The 20,587-nt window shown below is 44.2% G+C and overlaps 1 protein-coding gene across 3 annotated transcripts in view; it reads left to right on the forward strand.

Annotated features, from left to right (window-relative positions):
* DHRS12 (dehydrogenase/reductase 12) overlaps window positions 1-14,647 on the forward strand; it is a 31,679-nt gene extending 17,032 nt beyond the window's left edge. For 2 of the 3 annotated variants that reach the window (XM_082337873.1, XM_082337875.1), the window contains 5 exons: window positions 6,014-6,075; window positions 6,817-6,921; window positions 7,460-7,550; window positions 8,893-9,030; window positions 11,648-14,647. In XM_082337873.1, coding sequence (XP_082193999.1) covers window positions 6,014-6,075; window positions 6,817-6,921; window positions 7,460-7,550; window positions 8,893-9,030; window positions 11,648-11,775 — 524 coding nt within the window. In that variant the 3' untranslated portion in view covers window positions 11,776-14,647. Of the gene's footprint in view, window positions 1-6,013; window positions 6,076-6,816; window positions 6,922-7,459; window positions 7,551-8,892; window positions 9,031-11,647 lie in introns of those variants that run through there. The other variant, XM_082337874.1, reaches the window with a different exon arrangement.
* Window positions 14,648-20,587: the final 5,940 nt, after the last annotated feature.

Genomic DNA, 20,587 nt, shown 5'->3' on the forward strand with positions numbered 1-20,587 from the left:
GGACTGTGTTCTGAACTGCCTGGAAGTCAGGCAACTCGGGTACCGCCTGTCAGTCTGCCATAAGGTCAGTGCCTGATCTTTGGCAAGACAACCTTACCTGTGAAAAGGAGACTATGATACCAATTTTCTTTCTAAAGAGCTTTGAGACTTATGGATGAGAGGTGCTATGTGAAAGGATAAGGTTGAATATAATTGCAAATCAGCTAGCTATACTGAAGCCTAGGTTCCCAGGACACAGAGGAACCCTTATTGAGCTAAGCTTTGTGATTCAAAGGAAATGTAAACCTTTGTTTTGTCCTTCATGTTCATTAGCTCTTCCCATACACTCTGTTATTGCTAGTGTGGTGGAATTGGCCCTCAGACAGCACACTAAAATCTTCATTCCTGATCTAGTACTCAGGAGACGGACTCAGGGATGTCTCTTACTTGGAACTGCATGAATTGAAGGTTTGAAAAGATAACCAGGTCAAAGAAGAATGTCAGTTTGTTTTGTTTTGTTTTTTTGTTTTTTTTTTTCTTCTTCTCCCCCCAAGACTTGGACATAAGAAAAGCAAGCCAGTTTAACTGATTTTTACCAGATGAATGAGCCATTGAAATCTGTACGATAAAAGTGTGGGATTTTTTTTTGTTCCCACTTTTTTCACAGTTGAAATAACACTGTTCCTAATAATACTGCAAAGCTCAGGCAGATGGAAAACTTCACTGAGTGTGGTGCTGGCTGCCTGCCCTTATCTGAATGTTAGCAGATTAAAAACCTCACCAACAATTTACCACTAATTGCCAGATAGAACATCAAGCAAAAACTATTCTAGAATCCACCAAGACACTTGGGTCTGCAATAATTGCATCATCAATTAATTTGATGTTATAAACAGGTAGTGGCTTTACAATATTACTTCTGCTGAAACCATAATTTTCTCTGTAAATCAATTTTGAAGTACAGGTTTTGGGGTCACTTTAAATCTGTAAAGCAGATAGGACTATGTGTTCATGTGCTATTATTATACGTGATATCCTGTTGATTTCCAAGTTTGAAATAGATGAATCCTAAGGAGTCTTCCAGGTTTTAGCAGGCTAAAGCTGAGTTGCAACACCGGCATTTTGGAAATCTGTCTTCGCAGTGGTTTTTTTATATTTTCTGTTAGGACTATACTATGCTTTGGAAAGTCCAGTGTCTAATACACTGTAGACTTCTGTCTCTTGCATGGGGATAGCTTTAACTTTGGTTATGCAGTGATAGAGATGGTGAGATCCACGGTGAACTAACTGTTGCGAGAACGTGCAGAGGTACCTTCCTGCAAGACCTAACAATAGTGTTTTCCATAGACTCCCCTCAGCTTCTACTTCAGGTCATGTGAAAGGTAGCCTAATTTTATTTAGGAGCTTATGAAGCAGACAGGCTGATTTTTTTTTTGTAGGTTTTTTTTGTGTGGTTGGTTTTTTTTTAACAGCTTAGTGTATGAATTGAATGTTTATCTCTGTAACAGCTCCTCATTTTCTACACTTGCATCATTAAAGTTCACTCTGTGACTGTGAAACCACTGAATTACTGCTCATACAGGTTGACAGAGGAGTTCACTGTATGGAGTTAAAAATGGGAGCTGTTAATTAGAACACAATATCAGATTACTCAACTAAACTGAGAAGATCTCAGAGCAAGTAGAGCAATTACAAAACGGGCCACAAGGGAATGCGTGGTGACTCAATTTTTTGGTGTTTTTTGTGTTTGGTTTTTTTTTTTTTTTTAGCAAGTAAACATGAAACTTAAACATTACTGTGATCAGCACTTGGGAGGGAGTGTGTATGAACAAAGTGTGTTCTCATTAAGTGCCGTGCTCATTGCTTTTACTGCAACTACCATGTGTAATGCACAGGCTTGTAAGCCACACTGTCTAATCTACTCTGTGATAGAGTTGGTTGAGTGCTGTGTAGCGGTGGAGTTGCTGTGTCCTTGTAGGAAGGTTTTAATTACACTGTATTGTACATTATTTCCTATTATGTGAGCTCGGCTTCAAGACATAAAACTTACAGGATTTTTTCCAAAGAAAAGCAAATGTTGAGAGGATGTTTATCTTTAGAAGAAATTGTGCTTCAATCCCAGGAGCCTCTTTAACTGGAGCAAAGGTGGCCAGCAAGTACTGTGTCAAACCTCATTACGTGGAACAGGGATGTAGCTTGTCCAGTAGGTTTCTCTAGTCAACTCTTCACCTCAGCAGAGTTCAGTGAGGGCAAGACGAAATCCTGCATGTGTGGGTGAAGGACTGGATGCTTACTCACCCCCTTCTGCATTCCTGCTGCTTCTGAGCAAGCTCCTGAATTCATCCTGCTGGACTCCTTTACGGCACAGCAAATGCTCCTTTTCAGAGGGAAGTGTTGTATACTGTTTCACTGCAAAAATGTTTGGTGTTTTTTGTTGATTTTTTTTCCCCACCTTTACACCAGTGGGAGCCAAGCTTTCAGACCGTGTAGACAATATACCTTCCACTGGCAGGAAAAGGTGATGTATAACAGTCTGACCTCTGTCACGCGGTCATAAATGCAGGTAGTACAGCCGTGTGTCCAGCACTGCCTTGTAGGTGTACTCATAGCTTCCTGCCTGCTGGGTCTGAGATGCATGTGAGAATGAGAGGCTGCTGCTCGAGTTTCCGCCATGTGAGTAATTCAAAGTAGCCTGCTCTTTTCCACAGGCGCTCAGACTTGTGCAAGAAATGGGCCGTAGTAGTAGAAACATCCTGCTCCCAGTTGCCGTGTGTCCCAGAGGGCTCTTGGTTCCTCCTCTGTCGTGGATACACCTGCTGGGGAACAGGCACTGGGAAACGTGGTGGCCTCAAGGCTGAGCATCTCCATTTACAGAGTATCTGCTTGAGACAAGGACACACTTTCTCCAGAATCCCCCAGGAGTAGTGGCAGTTCTTGTTTTCTGGGAAAAAAGGTCATCTTTGTGTTTCTGGCAGAATCCCAAAGGTCCTCTCAGAGGAGGGGCAGGATCACCAAGATACCAACACTTAATGTTTTCAGTGCAAGGCACATCACTGTTGATCATCACCTTGCCCTCCATGCACCTTTGTGTTCTCTCTTGGTCTTTTAAACAACTGGGGGGAAAAAAAAAAAAAAAACCCTCAAAAATCTGTACAGTTTGAACACAGTGATAATTAAGCATTAATCACATTTGATATGCTTTACCATTTTTAACTAAGCTCTGTGGGAGGAGGTTTCTCCTTTAACAGACAAAAATGATTTTTGTGTCAAGGAAACGTACTAGAATGCTGAAGTCTTCATTTTGGAAAGTACAGTACATTGATATTAATAATCAATTATTAGCAAAGGGATATACAATTTGGATGTTGTCTTGATTTCCTTGAGTGGGGGGAGAGGGGAATGCGGTTTCTTCTACCAAATCAGTCTTTGTTTTCATTGAAAATTTTTTTACTAAAAATAAGAACATTTTTCCTTTTTTATTTTTATACTGTTAATCATAGACTCTTTAAGGTTGGAAAAGACCTCAGAGATCATTGAGTCCAACTGTTAACCTAACTGCCAGGTCCACCTCTAAACCGTGTCCCTAAGCACCACATCCACATGCATTTTGAACACTTCCGGGGACTGTGGTTGCACCACTTCCCTGGGCAGGCTGTTCCAATGCCTAACCACTCTCTCCATGAATAAATTTTTCCTAATATCTAATGCAATTCATAAGGACTGTGGCAGGCAACGCATTCACTTGCAGCTTCCCCTTTTGCTTAGAAATTCATTTCTGTATTGCTGCATGCTGCAATACAGCTGTGCTTGGCAGAATACTTAGCATTGTTCCTATTTGTTTGAACGTACTATCAAACTATGTGCCAGCTTTTACGTGAATAAAAATGTGGAGGTTTCAATTGATGATGATGTATTCCATCATGAGTTTGTGTTCGAACACTTAAAAGGGGGACAGCAGTTGGTGTGGTTGGTAGTGGGTGAAATGAAACTCTTCAGTCTTAATGCCTGATCTGTCGCATCTGTGTGTGTTTTGAGATGCTAGTCCTTACCATAGGAAGCTGGGGTCAAAACTGGTCTTTTCATGCTCTGTCGCAACGCAAATGAGCAAGTGATTTTGTGGGGCAAAAAGCTTGAATGCTCTGGCTCTGTGGAATTTACTGAATTCTTAATAAACTTGCAGAAGAGAGGAGGCGCTGGCTTTGCAGTTAGTTTGTGGTTTTAAATAAGCACATAAACTTCTGACAAGCTGTAGTTGCTACAAGCAGGATTTTTGGCATTGAACATTTCTCTCATCCAGCTGGAAAACAAGACAAACCCCAGTTGTTAATGAGGCAATGTTAATGCATTCGTCTTTGCATCCGTTTAGAATTAACAAACCAACACGAAGCCCCCTAAAAGTGTAAATTAATCTGCAGGACAGTAAAATCAAGCATCCTCATAGCTGGTGCATTGCAGCTCTGCCTTTAGGGAATGCAGCATATTTAACCAAGACATGATATTACTTTGCATTTGTAGAATCCATAGCAAATCAAAATTTAATCCAGGCTCTCAGCTTGTACTGAAACGATTTTTTTTTTTTTTTTAAACATTGTGGTAGTCTCCCATGACACTCAGCGGTAGTTCTTGTCTTCATGATGTCATCGTTCAGTCTCCCCACCGCTACCAGGGGAGACGTACGGGCTCTCGTTATTCACTGGCCTTTGCTTGCATTTTCTGCTGAAGACAGGCTGCATTTACTCATCTGCTGTGCATTCGCTTTGTTTGATTTGCCAGGGTTTTAAATATGTTGTGTGCATATGGATGTCCCTCTGATTCTATAGAGAAAATGAAGACTGCTGTGACTGACAGGGGAAATGAACAGTTTGTTCACCAAGCATGTAACATGTTTGATTTTGGTAGCATATTTATAAACATGCTGTATTTCAACTGGGTGATCTCATTGCCTCTGTGGAAGAGAGGTTATAAAGACACATGCTGAAGTCTTCCTGTCTAGTGAAAAACACGGCCTCGGTAGCTCATGGAAAAAAATACATTTATCGCTGACATAGAATTGTTGAACTAGAGCCATTTGTGAAGAGATGAGAGGGCAGTATTGTACTCGATGAAGAAACGCTAGACTATTTAGGGCTAGATTCATTTTGAATTAAACATTTTTTTAAAATACAGTTTAAAAGGGAAAAAAAAAAAAGATATCTCTGAAGGGATAAAAACAAACAAAAATCCCTGTGTTGCACTTGAGCGGGTGAAACATCACTAGGTGTGTCTGCATCAAACAACTGCTAAGTTGAACAATGTTTTGAATAACAAACTTCGCTGGTCATGGTAACAGCTGTAATGGAATATGTTTGTGTGGTGTGTACAAATCTACGCTAAACGAACACAATTAAAGTGGGGGAAGGACACAGTTCAGTTCCCCACGTAATCTTAGCTCAGCCTTGGGCACACAACATTAATATTTTTCCCCCCAAGGATTCCTTATTTTCTGTAATAGTCATGCTGGGGATTTAAGAAGCAGGTTTTGCGTGCAACACAAATCAGAAGTGTTGGGACACTCAGTGATTTCACAGTGAGAAGGTAAAAATGGATGAGTCTTAAGTGCATATGCAAGGGCCTAAGAAACACAAGTGTGAAGCACAATTTCCTTCTCTTGTTTGTGACCCGGCGTAGATATGTGTGTATATGCCACACATGGAGTGGAAACACATTCCCTCTTTCTTCACTGGCATCACCTCACCCACGAGGAAATCCATACCTGAGCCATTTTGCTTTCATGGTCATGGCTGGAATGTAGTGATCAGCTTGCTCTATAGGTACGATAAACATGAAAGTCTATAAAATAACTGATGTGCCTTTTGAGAAGTATGCAGCAATGCGGACACTACAAGTTGAACAGGCATATTGCAGGTAAAGCAGCAAGAAAATGGTTAAATTCAGATGAAGTTTCAGAAATAGAGAAATGTTTTGATAGGGGTTGGAGAGAGAAGAAAGCTTTTCCAAAAAGAAAAGTTAATGTTGGCGTCTGTCTGTCTTGTAGGTACTTACATTCTGACAACTGCCCTGCTGCCCCTCCTGGAAAAAGAAGCTGATGCCAGAGTGGTGAGTCTGCAATGCTTTTGAAAAGTGGTGTTTTACTATTCTTACCTTCTGGTTTGTGACAGCATTTCTTTGACTGTGCTAGCAATGCAGGATTAGTTATAATGCTGTAAGCATCTCTATAATCCTCTTGGATTTGCTAACAACCACCTCCTCCTCCTCCAAGGCAAAGCTCCTGCCTGCTACTCTCAGCCCTTCACTGGAAAGCAGAGTAAAACACTTCCTTTGGAAACTTTCCCTGGGGCAAGTTATCTCTTGCAGCATAGTGCAAAATACTTATAGCAGGAGTATAGGCTTAAAAGAACCTTACAGGTCTTGGTGTAGAACTGGACAGCAGGTACGTTTTTTAAATGAGGTTTCCCAAGTTTTGTACAGTGTCTCGTTTTCTAATTAGCTTCTATAAATGCTAAACATAAACTACAAATAGTGCTATTCTGCTATTTTCTGTCTCCCAGTTACTTTTCAAAAGGAAGAAGCACAAAGTTCCCCGGTGGAGTCAACATCACTTTGAATGAAAATCACTTTCTAAAAAAAATTCTCTGTCTTCCACCTCATCTCCAGGTATGCTCCACGCATGAGCACAAGCATACTGCAAAGAGTATGCAGAGGAATCCTCCTCCTAGGGACTTCAAAATATGGCCTGAAGACCACATTACATGCATGAGTGCAATCGTGGGGAGTTTCTGGTTTTGTTTTTCATCCATTTGCTTTTCGTTCATTTGTTTTTCATTCATTTGATTACAGATAACTGTCTCTTCGGGGGGCATGCTAGTTCAAAAATTAAACATATCTGACTTGCAGTCGGGAAATGGGACGTTTGATGGAACTATGGTGTATGCGCAAAACAAGGTACAGTCCGTGGTTTTGAAAACAAAGCCCAGCACTTGTTTGCTAGGTGGCTTATACCATCTGCTCTGCAAAAAGCCTGTTGTTTACTGTTGCTTTCCCATTGCATCCAACCCGTACAGAGCTATAATCTTCAGGAGTATGGTGGTATGGACTTATGAGTGCATACCATCTTGTGCAGAGAGCATGGCTAGGCTTCCGTTTGATTTAAGTCTCAAGGGGGAAAACTGTCTTTAGCTGACAAACCCTTTCTGCCTGCTTAGTTCTTACCTACAGTCCGCAGCAAGTAGATGTGGTCAGTAAAAGCAGTGTAACCACTTTAAAAGTAAGCTTGTGGCCGGGACATGGATTGCTGTGACCATGGTGGTCTCTGACAAAATTATCCAATAACTCCGATCAGGATGAGCAAGGGGCTGTTTCTGCTATACATAAATGCCTTGGTATTTACAGCATATTTGGTGTCGTTTATCTCCCTGGGAAGTAACTTGGTGGACAGGCTATTGAACTTGATGCTAGTCTGGTTCTTTTTGCTCTATCCTAGAGACAGCAAGTTGTCTTGACAGAACAATGGGCAAAAGCTCATAGAAACATCCACTTCTCTGTTATGCACCCCGGCTGGGCAGACACCCCAGGTAATATCTGCCTGACACTCTGACTATATTTTTTTCCTTTCAGGATTAGTCTAAAGGCAGAGAGAATTGAGACTTTCTGGTAGATTTCCCCAACAGGTGCAGTGATTTCTTGGCTCCAAACTGGTGCTTGAAGTAGTTTTGTACCCCCTTGGTAGCTCTGTTCCGCACAGTGTCTGCTATCTGTGTATAGCCAGAGAATAATGATGGGCAATGAATGGTTCCAGCCCCGTGCAAATGCACAGCAGAGCCGTAGTGCATTAAGCTAACCTTTAAGTTACGTTTGTAGTGGGACTGTTAAACACACAGATAAGGGCTTTTGCCTCTGTGAGTACCAACATGCAGACATTGGGAACTGGCAAGAGCACATAGGAAAATGGAGCACGCGCCATTGTGCAAACCCTGTTCCTCTGCTCTTCCTCTAAACATTTGCTGCCGTCGAGAAGCAGTGTGTTTGGCCAGACAGCCCTTTGTCTGAGCTGCAGCTGTTCTTTAGTGCCTGTGTCTCAGCAGGCAGGCCAGCATCAGTTATCCAGTATGCCTGTTGCGTCCACAATGTGTTACCAGCCCCTAACGCCCAAGCTTGGGATGCAGACAAGCAATCCGATCTCTAGGTCTTTTCTAGGCACGCAGTTTCCCAAATTTGCTTCTGATGACAGAAGCATTTACCCCACCTATGTTATGCTTGAAAACTGCCCTTTCCAACTAAATATCCTAGTATTTCTTTTTCTTTAAAATACATTTATTTTTGCACATCCTTGGTGGATTTCAGACCTAATGAACCATAAAGTTATCCCACCTTAAAGTTCAAGGACTCTCCAATGCCCAAAAATAAACAGCTGCAGGGGACGGGCCTTCAATCATCACCTGTTGGACAAAATAAAATGAAAACAGAGTTTAAACATGGATTATGTCATTGGTTTAGGTACTGTTCACCACACAGTTTTTAAATACAGTGCTGCAATTGGTTTCCTAAAACTGGTGAGAAAATAAGAGCTAAAAATCCTGGTAGAATACCTAGTTTTTGGTATTTCTGTTTCCCTCATGTCTGTCGTCTTTGGAGTTTAGAATGGAATTGGCTCAGGAACCTCTCCCTGATCCTGTTCTCAGCTCCTACTAGTTTTGTCCCTGTAATTTGACCCAAACATACAACTGGTGGATCACCTGGCAGTTTAGCACTATTCCACCACGTCATCGTACTCCTAGCTATGGGGAAATACTCGTTCTTTCATAAACTCTGAGATGCCTTGTCTTCTTCCTACACTCACAATGGCAATTTTAAGCTGCTCTTTTTATCAAAAAAGCCTTCCATGGCAAACCACTATTCCATTGTTGTTCTTTCTAGCTGTGAGATCGTCAATGCCGGATTTCTATCAGAAGATGAAGAATACTCTGCGCACAGAGGCCCAGGGAGCCGATACTGTTGTATGGTTGGCAATATCATCTGAAGCAACGAAGTTACCCAGCGGCTTGTTCTTCCAAGGTAAGGCGGCAGTGCCTTACATTGCGTAGCAGTGGAGATCCCTGAGCTGCCTGAACTGTAGGATCCCCATCTGGCCTGGGAGGGGATGAAGGCTCACAAGGCAACCGTTGTTCAAAGGATAAAGTATTTGTCAAAATTGTTCCAAGACTAAAGGTTTAAATGAGCATTGTGCAACCAGAGAACGACCGTGTTAAGTTTTTACATTCCTGCTTTTGTCCTCTACAGTAGCTGATGGAGACTTCAAAGCATTTCTTTAGAGAGGGTTGTTTTTTTTTTTAATGAAAATGGCTGTATGCAGGACTGTGCCAAGGGAAGGTGAATCACAGCAGTCAAACAGCATCTTATATGATGCTGGGAAGCTAGCGTCCTTCTCACAGAGCACTGGGGGTTGGCTTTGCTTTGACAGGCTCTTCTTCCTGCCGTTCCATGCTAGTTAAAACTGCCAACTCCCCCTTTCTCTAACGCTGGGCAGAGACTTGAGCACAGTGGCATTTTTGGCACTGAAAGCACAGGGAATGGAAAAATAGGGCAGAGCCTTTCTTTTCCCCCAGGCAAATGACAGGCATCTTAGTGGGAGCAGCTGGAGGCATAGATGTCTTAATGGTGATGCAGGTTGGTCCAGTAGGAGAAAGGAAAAGCTCAGGGTAATTGCTTACGGGGGCCCAGTCCTTTTGTTGCATGTGGCACTCAAATCCTGATCCACTGAATTTCTGGCACAGCATGCAGGAAGTTCAGACTTTTCTGGTGTTGGGTTGACTTTGTCCCTTCTGTCCCCTCCCAGACAGTCAGAAAGGGTTGGTTGACAGACACTTAACCAGACCTTTTTCACGTCATCACGTGGTGCATGCAGAAACCCTACATCCCAGCTGGTCAGTCTTCTTTGTAGAACGAGGGTTTGTCTTTTTTGTACTCCTATCACCTTCTTCTAAGCTCCTCAGTTGCTCTTGCTGTAGATCATAATTCTACCAGGCTCTTGCCTTTGGCCTTTGTCCACCCCCAGCTTTAGTAACCAGGGAACGCACCTTGGCTCTTTAGCTATCGATAATTGCTTTTGAGAGCTTTGGTCTTGGCATGACTGCTCTTAAGGCTGCAAGAGAAGTCCTGTGTCCGTGTCCCATGCTTAGCAAGTAGTGATGAGTTATTTCTCTCTCCTACTGCCCTTTGGAAGCCACAGCTTAGTATGGGCCCTCTTCAGGCCCTTTCCGTAAAGGGCTTTGTGTGCAGGAGTACTCTACCACAAACCCTGCTCTTCTGGTCCTAGATGGCCATTTTCTGAATCGGTCACACCTTCCCTCCATTTCCTCCGTTCTCTTTTATTCTGTTCCTTTTGAGTGCAAACCAAAGCCAGCAGACTTTTTTTCCTTAGGGAAAAAAAAGGGAACTGAGAACATGACTTGTACAACCAGAATTCTCTGCATTTGCCAAAATAAATAAAAAATGTTTGACAGAGTCCTGCTTTCCAAAGACTGGAAGCATCTTCTCCGTGATGCTGAACTTGGCTTTCACACGTAGTTCCCAAACTTCAGCACAAGCTACTAGAAGCACTACAGTTAGGTAGGAAGCAGTTCATGTTCAGTGATGGAGAAGGGAACGTTCCTCTGCATGTTTCTCTCCACAATTTTCCATAAGCAGAGGTTATATGTGGTGTGTGCAGCCAGTTACAACATTTGCTCTTAAGAGAGCAAACATCTCTGCTCCCCTGGGCAGCCTGATGGCAGCCTGATAGGTTTTCAGAGAAATCGGCTGCCCAGTGTTGCAGCAGCTTGTTCTTTCAGGCTCAGCTGGCTACTGCGGAGGTTGGACTTATTAAAATAGACTAAAAGTGCTGCACCAGTGCTCTGACGGTTGCTCCACAGACATCTGAGAGCACTGTCATAAGGTTCCCAGGTTCTAGATACCACGTTTTTGGAGAGAAAAATCCCTTAGAATGGATGGTGATATAGCTATATTTACACAGAGTCAGTGAGGAGTACGAGATTTGGAAAACCAATCCAGGCATCAAATTGAGCAAATTTGGTCAGACATCTTTGCTGGATACATGTTACTTATGGTGACTGAGCGATTAGCATAAGTTCTTTAGCACTTAGAATGTAACCGTTTATTTTTAAGGATGAAAGTGAGCATTTTAAGACATAATCCAAACCACAAAGTCCCAGCTGGGGAATTTGTGTAGCACTAGAAAGATTACCCAGGAGGCAAGAAAAAACCCAGTCTCATGCTGAAAAAGGAACCTCTGCCTGCAGCAATAATCTCAAGTTCTTGGTCTTTGTCTGCAGGAGTTACGCTAGTGACAGGGAGCAGGCGTGACCCCCCCGCCCCGGCCCTTTATCTATCTTGTCCCTAGCTGCAAGTGAGCTCTCGCTCCCCGGTCTAAGTCATATCGTGCTAAAGGACAATCACTCCAGTTCCAGAATACAAATGAAATGAGTTTAATTTCTGGTTTGGGAGATATGCTTAACTAACATTGCTTACAGATACCGAGAAGGTAAGTATCCTGGCTTCAAGACCATGAGGTATGTTTGGGCAGTGTAGAGCCTAGCAGAAAAATCTCCTTTGTTCTAGAAGAGGTACTTAAATGTCTACCCAAAAGGATTTTTTTTATTTTTTTGTCTTCCAGACAGGCAACCAGTCCCTACACACTTACCCCTGGCAAGCACCCACAGTCCACCGGAGGATGAGGAGAAGCTAATGGAGGTCCTGGAAGAGTTCTCCCAGAAGTTTAAATCCACTTCTCCAGGAACTTAGTGTCACTGCTGACACAGCGTAATCAGAAAGCTTCTAATTACACAGTGACAGTACTGTAGTGCGCCTGCTGTTGAGGGGAAGTGGGATGCCATAGGCCTGTTAAAAATAAATTGTATTCAGGTGTTCTCATCATGGGAGAGAGTGGTGCCTGCAACTTTATTTTTCGCTGCTGAGAGTCTCTCCTGTTGTGAATATGCACCTGCTGTCTCAAGACACAGTAAGGTTGTGTTCTTTGAATTGGAAGAAAAATCGGGAGGCATTAAAATGGCTTTGTGAAGTTACCCAGAATCTTTTAAAACACTCAGCACAGAGAAATGCAGAGGAGTGTACCTTCAGTAGCCCTCACAAAAGACTTCAGGAAAGAAGTAGTAAATGTTTTAAACAACGTTTAACTACTGTATTTGACAGGTGGTGGCTTCCTTCAGTGCGTGAGGGTGACTGGGCTCAAACCTATAACCGGCAATGCAGACACTCTCTCTTGCGTCGCCTGCTTAGTTTGAATGGAAGGATTCCTCACGGCCTTCAGTCTCTATAAATCAATGCTGGTATGCAAAAGTGATCTGCTTCCTCATGTTTAAACAGCAAGAATTTAGGAACGCTGCCAAATGCCTTCCACATGACTTTATGGAGCCAGGGCTGAATATTATCCTGTTTATGTCAAGACACCATGAAGTAGGAGGCTTCAACACATACCACACCCAGACGTGGTTGGATCCAGCGGAGAAATGGCTGCACGTCTCTAGGCGTGAAAAGAAATAACATGCTAAGCCGTACGTGCCTGCCATTTCTGTGAAGGATCAAAGGGAATTGCTTTATCATTATGAATGGATTAAGAGGGGGAAGGGAACACTGGGGGGCACAGGTTTTAGAGAAGTCCACCTCCTGTTGAGAGGGTTCTGTTTTGCCTGGAACTGTTTATTTCCAGGCACAGAGGATGGGATTCGTCTTACCTGACCTGTGGATGTTTGAATTACTCACTGGGGTTCTCACTGTAAATCAGTGGAGAGAAAACAGGCTTTTTCACAGTGATTTACTGGATCTAGTTTAAGAAACAACCCCTACATTCCGACATCTTTCTACTGATGGTGAAGACAACCGGCTCAGACTAAAGACATTCACGTGGGATCAATTTTGTCTTACGTATTTCAGATTTAGTGCAAAGCCAAGACTATTAATAACGATAGCGGTAACACATTTTCTCCTGAACTGAGCGTGTTTGATAGCAAGCTGCATACCGACCCCAACAAAGTTGCCCTGCTGTTTTACCATGGCTGTAGACCAGTGTGGTAGGACAAAAAACCTAGACACAAATACAACACGGGCGTTCTGCTGCTCTCTACGGTGACTGGTAGCTAAAGGCCATGCTGATGGGCAGAGGTGAACTCGTTATGTCCACTTTACATCATTTAGTTTCCCAAAAGATATCCTACTAGCTGATGGCATTTACTCATTATTCAGAGACATCCTATTAAGTATTAATTTAGAAAAAACTTCTCTTTTCAGCCTATTGTCAGTCTCCTTGGCAATAAAGGCTTTACTGTCAGAGAGGCCTGAAATAAGTTTTCCCGTGATAAGCGGGGCTGAGACATGTCAGGCTGTCACAGCTCCTCCTGAAGGGGCTGGATCAGCATTCAAACTGTGGCTTCATTTTAGAAACTTAACTCCTTCTCGCCCTACAGCAAAAGACAACAGCAGCAAGGCTTGTACAGACGTTTATTTCCTAGAAGTCTGGTATTAACATTTTACATGGTTCAAACTCTGAAATACAGCTACTGAAAATAAGAGCATGGATCAAAGCAGGTATAGTAACTACATTTCTCTATCCAGTAGCTGCAAAGCTAAGACAGATGTTTGCATACTTGAGTATTTAAGTCAAGTTGCTTCTCAGCTCTGCAGGGTAGAAGAAAAGTTTATGACAAGTATTTAAATAGTTCGTAAAAATAACCAAAAGTGCACTATATATATATATAAAAAACATAGATTTTAGTCCACATTCTGTACTGATGTGTTTGAATAGCCTGTATTTTTCTTTTTAGTCACAGCTTAAAAATGAAGCCAAAGGTATGAAAACTGCTTTAATCAAAATTTGGTCACAGTGTAAAAGAGCCAGATACTATGGTTTAAGAGCACTTGTGATTGAAAAAGAATTAAAACGCAGGACAGCAATTAGAAACAAAAATCTGAAGCCTCCCACGCTTTGGTATTATGGTCCCCCTGACGCTTTATTTCAGCCCTTTTCCACAAGAGCAAGCACGGCGTGTGGCTGTAAAGCCAGCGAGATGCTTTGTGTTAGTGCAATCCAGAATGACTCGCACCTGCACGGAAGCAAATACTTTTAGTGCCACCTGTAAAATTTTTAGGGGCAAGAGAAAAACGGCATCCAGTGACAGATTACCAGAAATACAAGGTGGCGCAAATTCCTGCTGAGCAGCGCACCCTGAGGGCTCGAGTACGCGCCTGGTTTACGGGAGCCAAGCGACAAGCACAGCAGCTGCTCTTGCTGCCCTTCCCTTTCCACGCTCAGCCCAACCCTTCTCGTCTCGGCTTTCGGGGTGATATGGCTCTGGCCTCAGTTGTTTTGCGCATTCTGCAAGCTTTTGCGTCTGTCTTCATTTTGCGAAGTCACCCAGCCAGAAGGGTTTTGCTCTCGGGGATTTTGCACGAAGAGGAACGTAGCGCCACGGACCACGCGTGGAGTCGTTTCCCCGTGGCCTAAGGGAAAGGCAAGGCCCATCAACAGCACAGCGGGACTGAAACATTTCTCTGTCTTGGGTGAAAATTTTAGGAGGTCAATGTAACAGATATCAGATGATTGTGTAAACTTGCATTTCTGGGCTATGTTTATTCTTTGTAAAACAACCAAAACAACTTGTGGTAGATTAAAGGTATAAACAACTGTTTGTTGCCTGCCTTTGATTAGCGGGGCGTTCCCATATGTACCTTGCTCTTTTGGAGTAAACTGCAGATACCAGCTGTTTGCATTTGCCCCAACGCACCCGCCAGCCTCCGTCCTGTCCTAACGCTCCACAGCCCCTCTTCCACTCACTGGGAGCAAGACGCAAGCAGAGACACCCCTTCCCCTTAAGCAAGGCTCGGGCGGGACGTTGAACGTGCCCTGCCGGGGCTCAAAGACGGGAGTTTTACTATAGACTTGAACGTAAACAGAGTGAAGGCAATAACGAAAAACCCACTGTAAACAATTTATTTGGTGGGACACAGCCCTGGGCAAGACATTTCCATTTGCAATTCAATCACTAATTGTATTTTTTGAATAACGGAGCATTTTTTAAAGCCATAGCAGGAGGAGCAGTACTAGTTTTCATGAACCAATGTTTAACTCGGTGAGCGGAGAGTGAACATGGCATAATTCTTTCCGAGAACGACCTGGTGGTCGTTGACTCCAGTGGAGAAGGGCAGCTATAAACCTGTTTAATTCTGGTTTAAGTTCCTTTTGCCCCTGCCCTTCTTCCATTCCCTGTGTGTGTTGCTCTCTCACACTCCCTGCAAAAATAAAGCTCCCCTTCTCATGACACCAGATCCTGTTTATCTAAAATTAGTGCTGGTCAACATCGGCCCACCGTCTTTCTAAACGAGCTGTTACCGCTCTGAAGGGCAGCGGGAAGCTTCAGACCCCTCCTGGCTCAGCTCAGAGTATCTATCATCTCCCCATTTGTCCACCAGGCTTACAGCTCTTCTTGTGTTGGGAGAGGTAGTTCTGGGTGCATCTGGGCAGACCCAGCAACCGATTACAGGAGATAGATATAGATAATTTTAAAATGCAAACAAGACAACTTGAAAACTCCCTATTCCTGCAGTCATCCTAACAGCACTGAGCTAGACCATGAGAGAAAGAAGGCATTGAAAAGGCAAGGAGGCTGATGGGGAGCGAGTGTAACAAAAACATTTCTGGGACTAAAAGTGACCAAATCGAAGAACTTCGATATGTGAAGTAGGTCAGTATTTATGTTCCTCTCTCTAGAGGGAGACATCAGATAAACGTTAGGAAAAACGATGTATTCTTCTGAAGGAAACTTGTTCTCTCTCAGAGTAGAATCTAGCACACAGCCCTACACAGAGAGACAGCGCCAGCCTGGCCACAGGTCTTCTGCAGGCCAGGTTTTTAGCTTACCATTGTGAGAAACAACTCGAATTTTGCTGTGCCAGCAGCGGCAGTGGTATTTCACAGCCAAAAATGTTGCTAGAACAGAGGAAAAGGGGCAAAACCTGCGCTGGTGCAAACTTCAGGCAGCTGCTAGGAAGTGGCGTTTTCCTTGATGGTTAAAAATCATCTTCTTGAGCACCTTCCCTTTACTTTCCAGCTGCGAATCCGCAATCCACAGGGAGCCTTGGGGCGACGCAGAAAATTGCGCGATTCGTTCGCTGCCCAAAGAGCCTGCTTCCCTTGGCTGCTCGCCCGCTGCCGGGCAGTCGGAGTGAGAATTCGTCGCGGCGAAGGAACGACCCCGCTTGCCCATACAGCAGTGGTCAGCCTTGCGCCAGCTCCTAGGACAGGGTAGATGAACGGGTCCAGTCAAACCTCAGTAACCCAAATTCCTCGTTGCAAATCAACGCACAAGTAGAGGTGGAAAAGTAATAGCCAGAGGCTGATTGATAGAAATCAATTCAGTGGGGTTAACCTAGCACAATTTATTCAGTTACGTTGGAGACACTTATTTACACAGTGGAACAGAACTGGAAAGAGTTACAATATAATTAATGGAAAAGATGGTCAAATTGCTGAGCAGTATTCCTAGAAAACACTGACCTGAACAAAAACCAGTAAGATTTTTTTTTCCTGTAAAAATCCCTCTATTCTGAAAGACAACAAAGCCCACAAGATATTGGTCAGTACGGTGAACTTAACTTACCAAGTAGAGAGTCAGAAGCAACGATCGGCCTTTGGAAAACTAAACCACACCTGAAACTAGTGGTGATGACACAGATGAACCAAGTTCGTGTGGTCCTTTTTTTCTGGAACTTTCTTGATTACTTGGTGGCGGCAATCCCACAGAATTTTCTTGGGACAGGACAAAGTAGAGGTGTTAATGATGGGTCTTTCACGTCTAGGGGAAGCCCTGAGCTGTTATGAAATGTTTATATTTGGTTGGTATCTATCTGCAAAGGTGCTGAATTCAGTGAATAGGGATGAAAAAAATTGTGCAAAGAAGCCTGGAAAGTACAAAGGTGATAAAACCTTTAATATAAATTCAGATTATTTAATGTATAGGGAACAAGAAACTGGAGAGAGGCAAAACCTGTATCTTCAGAAGGCCTGACACTTCTTGGCACCATCTCAGTAGTGACGTGACTCTTCCCCATCATTTAAATATCAAAGTGCTTCCACATTTAATGCATTTCTGACAGCACTACTTGAGGCCGATAAATACCATTGGGCAATTAAACCAAAGAACAAGAAATTGAAGAAAGATCTTCATGGACTCAATCTACCACCCCATCACTAGAATCATAGAACCGTTTAGGCTGGAAAAGATCCTTAAGATCATCGAGTCCAACCATTAACCTAGCACTGCCAAGTCCACCACTAAACCATGTCCCTAAGCACCACACCTACACATCTTTTAAATACCTCCAGGGATGGAGACTCAACCACTTCCCTGGGCAGCCTGGTCCAGTGCCTGACTGCCCTGTCGGTGAAGAAGTTTTTCGCTATATCTGACCTACACCTCCCCTGGCAGCTTGAGGCCCTTTCCTCTCGTCCTATCACTTGTTACTTGGGAGAAGAGGCCGACCCCCACCTCGCTACAACCTCCTTTCAGGGAGTTGTAGAGAGCAATAAGGTCTCCCCTCAGCCTCCTCTTCTCCAGGCTAAACAACCCCAGCTCCCTCAGCCGCTCCTCATAAGACTTGTGCTCTAGACCCTTCACCAGCTTCGTTGCCCTTCTCTGAACACGCTCCAGCACCTCGATGTCCTTCTTGTAGTGAGGGGCCCAAAATTGAACACAGTACTCGAGGTGCGGCCTCACCAGGGCCAAGTACAGGGGGACGATCGCCTCCCTGGTCCTGCTGGCCACGCTATTTCTGATAGAAGCCAGGATGCCATTGGCCTTCTTGGCCACCTGAGCACACTGCTGGCTCATATTCAGGTGGCTGTTGACCACCACCCCCAGGTCCTTATCTGCTGGGCAGCTCTCCAGCCACTCCTCCCCCAGCCTGTAGCATTGCATGGGGTTGTTGTGACCCAAGTGCAGGACCTGGCACTGAGCCTCGTTGAACCTCATACAGTTGGCCCCAGCCCAACTATCCAGCCTGTCCAGGTCCCTCTGCAGGGCCTTCCCACCCTCCAGCAGATCGACACTCCCACCCAGCTTGGTGTCATCTGCAAACTCACTGAGGGTGCACTCAATCCCCTCACCCAGATCATTGATAAAGATATGAAACAGAACTGGTCCCAACACTGAGCCCTGGGGAACACCACTTGCGACGGGCTGCCAACTGGATTTAACTCCATTCACCACAACTCTTCAGGCCCAGCCATCCAGCCAGTTTTCCTGCTGCACAATGGCTTCCAGCTCCTCCTGTTTGTTGCCCATGCTGCGTCCATTGGTGTAGATGCACTTCAGCTGGGCTATTGATCCTGCCACCTTTTTGGGGGGAGAAGCCCTAATTCCTGTGACCATTCTCAGGCATTTCTGTGGTTTCTAACACATCCATAGCCCTTGTGTCTTTGCTGCCGCATGGCTCTCCATCTCCTGTCTCCACTGACGCAGCTGACCGAGGGACCTGGCTAGCTCACCGTCCCTCAAACATTGATGTGCTACCCCCAGGCTTATCTCTAGTGAGATTGGTTTTATCCCTTTCCCCCTTCAAATCCAGTTTAAAGGTCTTTCAATGAGCCCTGCTAACTCCTGTGCTAGGATCCTTTTCCTGTTTTGAGGCAGGTGTACCCCATCTGTCGCCAGCAGGCTTGGTGTCATGTAAACTGACCCATGATCAAAAAATCCAAAATTCTGCTGGTGACACCAGGCTCAGAGCCAGGTATCGATCTGCAGGCTCCTCCTGTGTCTCCCCTCATCATTCCCTGCAACTGGAAGGGTAGAGGAGAACACTACTTGTGCTCCTGATCCCTTAACCAGTCGTGTTTTTTTTTTTTTTTTTTTTTTTTTCCTGAGGAGCAAAAATTTCCTGCTAAATTTCACATGCAATTTTGAAGAGAAAAATCTGTTTCTTCCTCAATATTACACAAGAGGTCAATGGTGAAGGGACTTAGCACATTAATCCATCCTGAAGAAAGGATCAAGATTGTTGTTACTGTTGTATATTATTGTCACATATAGAAACAAAGCCTTCTAAATCCTAATTGAAAACATCCCATGTGCTCAATGTGGTCTCCTGGAAAGGAGATGGCCCTGTAAAACCACACATTGTAGACCTATTTCCTGTGTGCTACAAAACAGAATTTTGGTTGTTTTTACCCAAACCCTATTGTAAGCAGGAAGGACAAGCATATGTAGCATTTGCTAATTTGTTAGTAGACCCTGGTATTTCAGATTTAAAGAAAGAGACATCTTCTTTTTTAATTTATATTTTTATACATAACCCATGCAGTAAATGCAGATGTTAAGTGGACTTTGAATCACTGAATGGTTGAGGTGGGAAGGGACCTCTGGAGGTCATCTGGTCCAACCCTCCTGCTCGAGCAGGGCTACCTAGAGTCAGTTGCGCAGAACCGTGTCCAGGTGGCTTTTGAATACCTCCAAGGATGGGACTCTACAATCTCTCTGGGCAACCTGTGCCAGTGCTCCGTCACCCTCACAGTGCAAAAAGTGTTTCCTGATGGTCAGAGGGAACCTCCTGCATTCCAGTCTGTGCTCATTACCTCTGGTCCAGTCACTGAGCACCACGGGGAAGAGCCTGGCTATGTCCTCTTTGCACATTTCCCTCAGGTATTGATGAGATCCCCTGAGTGTTCTCTTCTCTAGGCTGAACAGCCCCAGCTCTCTCAGCCTTTCCTCACAGGAGAAATGCACCATTACCTTTGTCATCTTAGCAGCCCCTTTGCTGGACTCTATCCAGTAGCTTCATCTCTCTTTTGTACTGGGGAGCCCAGCACTGGACACAGTTGGGAAAAAGGTTGCGTATTCCTCTGTAACAGTGATTTCTTCAGCAGACATAAAGCAAACTTTTTTTCCCCCTATACCTTGTTTGGATCATGCACAATCCTTTTTGTGCGTCCAGCCATCCATCCACCTTCTTATCAGCCACCAACCCTATGCAGAGGGAACAGTACTCTCTGCAGTACTGGAGATACTCATGCCAGCCTCTCAGGCAAAGCGCAGTTATCACTTTTGATGTGCTAGGAGTCAATGTGCTGACATTCAGGTGATGGCCTCAAGTTGAAGAGGAGGAGGTGGGGAGGTCACTTGGGCTTCACTGTAAAGAGCAGCTGTAGACAAGAGCACTAACAGCTGAGCACACTAATGTCACCATTCAGGATTATTCTCTGTTACGCTGGCTGACTTTTAGCCCTATGTGCTACCCTGTTTCAACCATGTCTGACCATGATGTTAATCTCCTGTAGATGAAAGGACCATCAGTGCTATCATTGCAAGCAGTTGCCCACACACTTTCCCCTTTACTTAAGACTGAAGTTTGGGGCTCAGGTTGATCTTCCTTCAGCCACCTGGCACACAAGTGGCTCAAGTCAGCTGCTCAGGTACTGGTTATGTGACCAGTGCCTGCCCCATCACCTGCCTAAGCGCTACAGACACTGTTCATTTTAAAACCAAAAATGGCAGGTAGACGCTCTGAAGAACAGTGCTTCTTCCCCCAAGGAAATTCCAGCTAAGAGAGA

This window comes from Platalea leucorodia, assembly GCF_965183815.1.
Source record: "Platalea leucorodia genome assembly, chromosome: 2".
NCBI lineage: Eukaryota > Metazoa > Chordata > Aves > Pelecaniformes > Threskiornithidae > Platalea > Platalea leucorodia.